Source organism: Mycena indigotica (genome assembly GCF_014461135.1).
Source record: "Mycena indigotica strain 171206Taipei chromosome Unknown Mind.scaff0005, whole genome shotgun sequence".
NCBI lineage: Eukaryota > Fungi > Basidiomycota > Agaricomycetes > Agaricales > Mycenaceae > Mycena > Mycena indigotica.
The window spans coordinates 1,041,641-1,050,341 of NW_023503004.1; the positions used below are offsets into that span (position 1 = coordinate 1,041,641).

Below are 8,701 nucleotides of genomic sequence, written 5' to 3' on the forward strand. Positions count from 1 at the left end.
TCATCGACGAGAATCTCCGCTCCGGGTTCATTTATCCTTCGCGCTCTAGTCATGGCGCGCCTATTCTCTTCGCTAAGACACCTGCTGCAGCTCATTTTTTGCGCAACACTTGGGCTGTTGCCCAAAAGTGTTTTGCGCAAAATGTCGGGGGTTTGGGGATCAACCCACGGAGCGCCGGCAGGGGTCAGGAAACATCGGACCATCATCAGAAGTTGATCTCATTGCGGCCCGCATCTAGATCAGTCTCGGGGACACGGCAACAGGGCCGGGGCAAGTCGATCAAGCTATTTCTGAGGCAAATAATGCAAGTAATCATTATAACACTTATATAATTACATTTCATCATCGTCACTGGCATTTCCGTGCTCGTCCTCATCCTCTACATCGACGAGCCCATCGACGATGTCCCCGTCATCATCGCAGGACAAATAAACAACATTAACTGCTCTTGCAGCTCGCTTTCCTCGCGCTAACTTCGGACTCGTTCGCACAATCTCTGCGCGAGCTGCCAGGTTGCGAAATATGTCAGCTTGCTTCGTCGCATACGCAATCATCCCCTCCGCAACCCCCCCCTCCCAATCCGCTGATGTCAACCCCCTTCCCCCGAGTAAGCCACGCCTGCTCCTCAGCACCAAAGGAGAGCGGGAGTCGTTGCCATTCCGCGTCCAATATCCGTACTTCTTCTTTCCAACGACGAGTTCGTGCGTAAGACTTCGCCCATTCGATTCGTAGAGCTGAGACCAATGGTTAGTGGGTGTTGAAGCCTTGAGACAACTCCTACATACCTTCTTCGACTCCCTGTGAGGAGTTTTGGACGTTGCTCCAGATCCAGGATACTTGGCGTCAACTTTCTCCGTGTTTAAACACAGCGTTTGCTTCACGAGCTGCGTGTCGTCGATCTGGCCGTGTGCTAGGTAGTTGGTCGACCGTTTCGTCCTCTTCTGTGTCACTAGTCTCCATCGGCGCAGGGCCCTTTGGCAGAGCAAGAAGGCCAGCTTGCGCCAATGCCATATCTTGTCTGCGTTCATTTCGTTCTGCCCTTTCCCGTTTCCGCTCTGCTCGCGAGACCTCCTCAGCATCCTCCATACATCGGATATCCTTCTTCTCGAGTTTCCGCCACAATATGAGGTCTTCTCCTTCAAGAGCTACCAGTGCTCGCCGAGCTTGCTGGTATTTTTCGGAATAGAGCAAGATCTTTTGCTCATTTTGATCGACCAACGATCTCGAACGCGTATTCATTACTTGAGCGCATGAGTTGTTCTTCTTGTAAGTGAGGAGCCTCGCTTTGACATGCAGTTGTAGTTGCAAGCTTGTCAACGATGAGCGACACTGAGCATCCCGTAGCGTCTGCTCGATAGCGACCAGTCCCTCTCGACAGCCACCGTTCTCACGCTCGACAGCAGTAAGGGCAGAAGGAGGAAGAAGGGGGACGTGCTCCGCGAGGGTTTCTTGAGTCAAGTGGAGTGCATCGAGACGCAGAAGAGCCGCCGGCATATATGTTGCTTGGAGCGTTCGCAAACGCTTAATAGAGCGATTGAGTTTGCGTCGTTGACGACGGAGACTAACTCCAGTTGAGGAGCGTTTCTTGCCCACATCGACCAATCCACGAATGCGACGCCTGTAATTAGAATATGCATAAGAAGAATACGCAGATAAATCAGGAAATACATACTGGTCTCCCTCCACATCTAACAAGGCAACAATGAATTCAGTCGGGGAGATGTCGTGAATCGGAAGTGCCCCCGACTTCTCTTCTTCAGCTTCCTGCTCTTCAAGCATTTTGCGGACAGCAGTCTCGCTCATACCTAAATCAAGTCAATAAACCGCACTGCATCTTGACACACTGTATAATTGCACCTTCAGCTTTGTACTCGTAAGGGTTAGGTTTCATGTTATCGGCCTCGAATTCATCCACTTGTTTTTTCCAGTCCAGCACACGATCTGCATGGCCAGTTGACAATTGTTCGAAGTCGAGTTCTTGTCTCGCAAGTTCTTCTTTTGCGTTGTCGGTCCTTCGACGCAATAAGACGGCTGAGAGTTTGAAAGTCAGCATTAGAAAACTCAGTAGAAGAATACGCACCAAGACGCAGTAGCTTCAGCCAGTTCCAAAATGACCAGTGGTCATCCAACTGGTCCCAGCGAGCACCCGGTCCACAAACCCGTGTACTGCCAGCAATTCCGCCAATCATACTCCAAGGTCGCTCGATTCCTTCGCCATCCGTCATGCCCGAGCCGAGGATGAGTAGTAGGGAAAAGAGAATTTGGCACAAGACGAGATGGCCCTTGATGTGCATCTTGGGGATTGCAAATCGAATCAAAGCCAGGGCGAGGCGAAGACGGACAAGGGGCGGAAGCTTGGCCAGTCACTCAATGAGTTTCTTGATCCATTGGCAAACAATGTCGTATGAGAGAATCTTCCAGAGACGAGCGTCGATATGCCGCATGAACGAACCGAAGATATAGTCCATATTCCCATACCTGAGCTTGGTCAATATGTAACTTTACTGGGGATATATCTCACGTACCGCTCGCCCGCCTGTAAGTCTCCGACGCCGTTGGGCAATACGAATTCGTGTCTTGCGCAGACGCCCATGCCAACCCCGGTTACACTGTAACCACGAGAAAACTTGGTGTTTGCATGGTCCAAAGCAGCAAGACCGCTACAGGTGCTCATCTAAATTGGAGGTCAGTTTCAGCCAACAAAATACAAGACACCATGGCGTACCTCTTGCTCGTCAGTTATCGTTAGTAAATGAGCTCGATACGGTTCCCATTCGACCATGTAAGCCCACCCCGTTCCCAAACCCGGATCACGTAGCTCGTTGGAGATTGAACGGCGTTTCAATCGGAAACAAGCGTCCATAGCGATGAACATGATGTAGAGACACCTTGACTTGTATCAATAGGTGTGATTCAGCCCAGCGAGAATTTACCGATCTTCAGGAGGAGCATTCTCCCATCCTTCTGGCAAGTTGATTCCAGGCCGCGGACAGGCAGGGCAACGAATGGCAAGCTCTCCTGAAGCAGTTCCCATGACACCGAAACGGTCATGACCACGACCCTTCCGCTTAAGCAACAGAAGATGTCGGTATTGCCGTGAAATCCGCATAAAAACAGAGTATCGATCAGGTGGCTTGATACCAGTCCCGTCCGTGCAAGACTCGAGTGCAGAATAGAAGTCGTATGTCGTTGTTTTGCCGTGGAGGGAAAGATAGTGAAATCGGTCCAAGCAGGAGAAGGTTGCGGAAGTTCGTGGAAACTCCGTCGTCGCCGGATACCATCCAGCCTTCAACAACTGAACACAGTCTGCGTCATGACCCATGCAGCCGCAGAAGTCCACGGCAACTTCGTGTATCCCGTTAGCTGCCAAAACCACAAAGTCACTTCGTCCTGCCATTGGGCGGTCACAGATTTCGTTGAGTGGGTGCGCGAGTTGGATGCGTAGACCAAGGCTACGAAGAGTGGTCTTGATAAAGTACACACCCGTCCATTTCTGTGAGAGTCTGATGAGTAGAGTGCTCGCAATATAACTTAGCTCTCACCTCAATGAAATGCAAGGGGTTAGCCCGGTGAGCTTCGACACAACAGCCTTGACATGACATAGCTCCACCAAAGCAAGATAGGCAGCGGTATATGGCTGGAGAGGCGCTGTCACGACATGTACCGCAGAGGTCTCCTTCCTTGCCTCGTCCATCGCGCCAGAGGAGAGATTGCAAAAAAGAGTCCCGGCATTCACGCATCCATCGATCCATTGCTGGGTCCTGAAGGCCTTTAGAATGTATAAGATGGGAAGGGATGGTAATACGTACTGCAGGTTGGCTGTGTCGAGCCGCATTGGTCTCTACATCGTCTTCTTCTTCTTCTTCGCCTTCCAAACATATCTCATATCTCTCAGGATCCTCGGCGGGAGTATGATTGAGAGCTCCATCCTGGCGATGAAGATGGTTTAGCCGTGCTCGTTTGACTGGAGAAGTGGGCTCGACAACAACACTCTGTGTATGGACGCGTCGATTGTCGTTCGTGACGCGATGCAGAGAAGTGGTCAAAGGGGCGTCTGGTGGTGCACCAACAAGCTCCTCCATCGACAAGATATGATGTCGAACAAACCCAGGAGCACCCGTTGCTCGACGTTTTCGAGTGTTGGACGATGATGATGCCATGAAGGAAGGGTGACGTGACCACCGTGACCAAACAAATCAAAATTCAGTGGATATTCGGTCGATCGCATACAGTGGCCGTGCAAGAAGAAAATGTATACAAAAAAACAGACTACTGGTAAATCAAATGCCAAGGAGCTCGAGCTATCAAGGCATCTCTGCGAAATAAGCAGAATGAGAGGTCGTCCAAAGAATAGCAGAAAACAAACTCACATATTTGTGTACTCCTCTCCACGACAGAAATCTAGGTCAAACACAGGTGGGGAAGATTCGGGCGTAAGTTTTCCAAAGTAGAATTCAGCAAGTATGGCATATGATCCAGGTTCGAGCGGTGGAGTCGATGTGTCTGCGTCGCTGGGAGGAGGAGGGTCACCATGGAACCATCTAGGTTGATTTAAGCTAGCGTTGTATGATGAGATACACGTACCGTCCAACCAGATGCCTGACGGCTTCGACATGACCTAGCTCTATGTCAAGCGCCTTGGTGCCCATCACCGTCGTCATGAGATCTCTCTGCAACGCTCTAACCCGCCCCAACTGATGTTTGACGACCACGACATTTCCTACGACACGGCTTGGGGGAGGGCCCACATTGCTTGCGAGATTGGCGATGGCATCGTTGTACGGAACCTCGATTTCGTGGTCGTCGTCATCAAGTGAAGATATGGAGCGAGCTCTGCCTTTGGGACTGCACCCACTGACAAAGAACGAGTAAGCTTCGCTCGCAAAACACCACACCCCAGTGATGTCTAGCCACTCCTCTAGATTCGGATTGCTGGTGCTCCAGGTGTGCTCGATAGACTTCATGAGGGAGGATACTTCGGCTGAATTTCCTGCTGTAGGCAGGCGCTCGATCTTGCCATTTGTCCAGAAGACCATAACATGGATTGGGGACTTGTTCGAAGATGTCGTTGTCGAGGATGTGGACATGGTGGTGAGGGGGAAGTAGGCGGCCATTGAGAACCGAGCAGAGAAGCTGATGATTCCGCTCTTACATATATGGCTCCAATATGCAGCGGATAGAGCGGGAATTCAAGCGCGTCTACTATTGAGGTCGATAGAGCGGGAATTCGAGCGTGTCTGCCGTCGAGGACCCTTTGAAATCCCGGAGAGTGGAATGTTTCAAGAGGAAATTTATTTCTGTTGAAGTTAGATACAAACTGAGGTAGGCGCTACAGGAAAGCCAGAGTTCGAAGGCGGACGCAGCGGCGCGCTTCCCACACCAAATGTACTTTGACCATTGCAATATATGCCAACTGTGCTTCTTTCGTTTTGACGGGACAGGCCGCACCTCCGTCGATGTCTAGGTCGTCCTGGAGCACTTGTAACAGAGCCCAGGATTTCCTTGCAGAGTCCAGTTCCCGCTCCATTTGCAGCATAGAATCCTTGCGAGACCAGTTCCGACACCAGTATCCAAATTCCTCCTCCCTCTCCTCCTCTTCCTGGAGTTTGTAGCCATGAATGGCATTGATAAGTTGCGGGACGTTCTCGTACTCTCGACGTGGCTCGTTTTTGAAGTCCAGGGAGTCGTATGGCGGTCTCAGTTGGTAAGGGAAGAGCCCAGTCATTTGGCCACTCCTTCCTCGGCAAAACCACTCTTCGTCGTCGTCGGGAAGGGCAAAGGCGGCCTGTTGGACGAGGTCGATGGGCAAAGGGGGTAGATTGTCAAGGGTTAACGGCTTTTGCTTCCTTCCTCGCTTGTTCCTCCGCTGATACTCTGCACGGACAACGAGAGCTCTGAAACCACAAGACCGTCAGCAAGCAATAGACATGCAAGAGAAAGTACATGCTTGGGGCTGTTCTCGTATTTTCGGTGAGATTCTCGCGCTGCCTCGCGTCTCTCCTCCTCCGTTCGGTATTTGGGTGGTTGGGGCATGACGTGAGAGTGGTACCGGTGAAGGATGTCGTATGGGTTGTTTGAGATGGATGTAGATGGAAGATGTCGAAGGACAAGTGTTATCAGTTCCGTGACACCAGTGATCTGAAGATCTCGGAATTGCGAATTCATTCATTAAAGAGGTTGTGGTTAGTCTTACGGGCCACTGAAGACGGCGTTCGAGTCCTATTGCATGCCCGTTTAAGATAATATGTACTTTCCTCCAGTACTAGTACCTGTACATTGGTGATGGTCGGTTGAAGTTATCGACCTTGGTGTGCATTCGGTAATGCCGACTGTCCTTCATACCAGATATCTGGTCGTGTGTATCGAAACCTATATAAATGCTGGTTTCAAGAAAATTATATCATGCAAACCGGGCATCGAAACTATGGCTATTACCATTTTTTGTGGAGTGGTAGTCCAAGCGCCTGGCTTATAACAAAAATATTTGTTTTTCCGAGATCTTCAGTCACGCGTTACCACCACTCATGCAAACGCTTCAGTGTCATTTCTGAGTTTCATTCGACAGTCCTTTAGTGTTGTACCAAGAGTTTTTCGATTCAAGCATATGAACAAGAGACAGATATTTTAAATGACTCCCAGGGGCCTGATTTGGCGCTCAATTTCACCAGATCGGCGAAGCATGGAGCGCTCGACGTGCCAGAGTGCCCACCAAGCATTGCCAGCGTTGTTACGCCGACGAATGGCCTCCTGAAATGCCTCTCGCGAACCTTCAAGCTCCCCCTGCTCCACATGTGAATACTCCAATCCCAGACCTTCGCCACGAGCAACGATAGCCTCGTATGCACGAATAAGTTGCTGATGAAATCGGGCCGTTGCCGCCTGCTCCTGCTCTTCGAATCCAAATGCGTCGGCGAGGAGGCGGACTTGATCAATGGAGTGAGTTACAGTCTGTAGTTCTTCTCGCAGCGAGAGTAGGAGGGCGTCGTTGGTAATCTTCTTCTCTACTTGCTTTGCACGAAGACGGGCCTGGTCTACACCAAGGTTGAGTGACGATTAACTAGAGGATAATAAACATTACCAGCTGCCAGCAATAACTTGGGACGCGGACGCGTGTAGGGCTTGGTTGTTGACTTGAAGGTTGACGACGAGTTCTCTACTGTGGGGATTGAGTCGGCGACAGACGGTATAACCTGCTGGAGCTCACCGGAATGAGGAGGCTTTTCTTGAGGTGTATATCCAGTAGCCGTACTCCCTCTGGAAGCAGGCTTGGATGGAGAGCTAGCAGGTATCGCTTAGGAAATATCAATAGGTTTGCGACGAGCCCACAGCAGCTATTTACCTTGGTGCGCCTTTGAAAGTGGTTTGTTGGGCGTATCTGGCACCTTGACAAACACAGGTTTGCGAGGAGTCGAAGGTGTCGAAAGTTCAGTGTCCATGGCAAAAAGGCAGAGGGAGCGAGCAAGAAGCAAGTGGGCCGTGGAGGGAGAGAGGCCGAGCCCCTCCAAAGCTTCTAGGACGGCCATACGCGTCAGGTAAGGAAGAAGCAGGTGGGCCGTGGAGAGAGAGAGGCCGAGCCCCCTCCAAAGCTTCTGGGATGGCCACTCGTTCAGCCGTTAGAGAGGCAGCCGAAGAAGAAGCTGCACGTAAGCGTTATTGTGTCACGGTCACACGTCAAGAAAATTTCACTAACTAACGGGGACCCACTTCTCTTTCCTTCCACCCGCCTCTCTTTTCCTGCCACTCGTTTCTCTTCCGCCCATGTCCCTCGAAGTTGCCACTGGTGCCACCACGTCGTCGTTCAACTCGGACGACTACACGTCCCGGGTCGTCGTCCTCGTCTGAGGCGTTCATGGAGCCCAGACTGACTCGAGTGCGTCCTGGCCAATGCTGACGACACAATGACTCACCATAGCCAACAGGTATACCATGCTGCTCAGCCGCCCCCAATCACGGTCAAAATCGCTGTGTACCCTTGGATGGCGGGTATCCTTGGCATCTACGACTTCGACCTCGACCGCTACTCGCCTACGCTGCGCGCCTCCGCCTTGTCGCTGGACTATTTCGAAATCAACCCGGCTCCCTGCTCTCAGTGCCCCAAAATGGTGGACACACATCCCAGTCAACCCGACGCTTGCTTCACCATTCTCCTGGACTGTCCTCACTCGCCTGAAGATCGCATCCGCCCGGAGAACAAAGCGATCCAGCACATCTTCAATGCCATCGGTTGCCCGTTGCCCGTCTGCCGCGGTACTGTGGTCGTCGTCAAGCACCCTCGCCCAGAAAACCCCAGTGTTTTGAACGCGGACATGGCCGTGAAGAGTATACAGAAGGAGGACCTCCCCGCAATCCAGGATATTCTCGTTCGGTAGGTTTACATCTTTCCATATCTGCCTGACTGATTTTTCTCTTTCTCAAGGCAAATATCTGCGATGTACAAAGCGGCAAAGGGTCGCCCTTATTTCATGTCGACCGAGGCGGCTCAGCAGGCCTGGAAGAACTCGCCCAACCCGTCCATGATTGGGTCTCTTTCGTGGTCTCAAAACGCTCCCGCCCTCAGCACCTCAAGTGCCAGCGCCGAGACCATGGCTGGCGACAGCGTTCCCACGTTGGACGAGGAATAGGTGTCTCGCGCTCGATTTTTTTGCTGCGTTGTTATCTTGTTGTCTTACTGTATCGCTGTGTCGCGTGTCGTGTTGTATAT

The 8,701-nt window shown here is 51.5% G+C and overlaps 1 protein-coding gene across 1 annotated transcript; it reads right to left on the minus strand.

Moving 5' to 3' along the window:
- Positions 1-332: 332 nt before the first annotated feature.
- Positions 333-4,160, minus strand: MIND_00570800 (CxC2 domain-containing protein; the record flags this gene model as incomplete). The annotated part of the gene is made up of 12 exons (XM_037362473.1): positions 333-734; positions 786-910; positions 951-1,618; positions 1,673-1,805; positions 1,858-2,031; positions 2,081-2,354; positions 2,397-2,478; positions 2,526-2,674; positions 2,726-2,888; positions 2,934-3,503; positions 3,543-3,769; positions 3,810-4,160. The coding sequence occupies 12 exons, from the start codon at positions 4,158-4,160 to the stop codon at positions 333-335; spliced, it is 3,318 nt and encodes a 1,105-aa protein (XP_037220394.1).
- Positions 4,161-8,701: the final 4,541 nt, after the last annotated feature.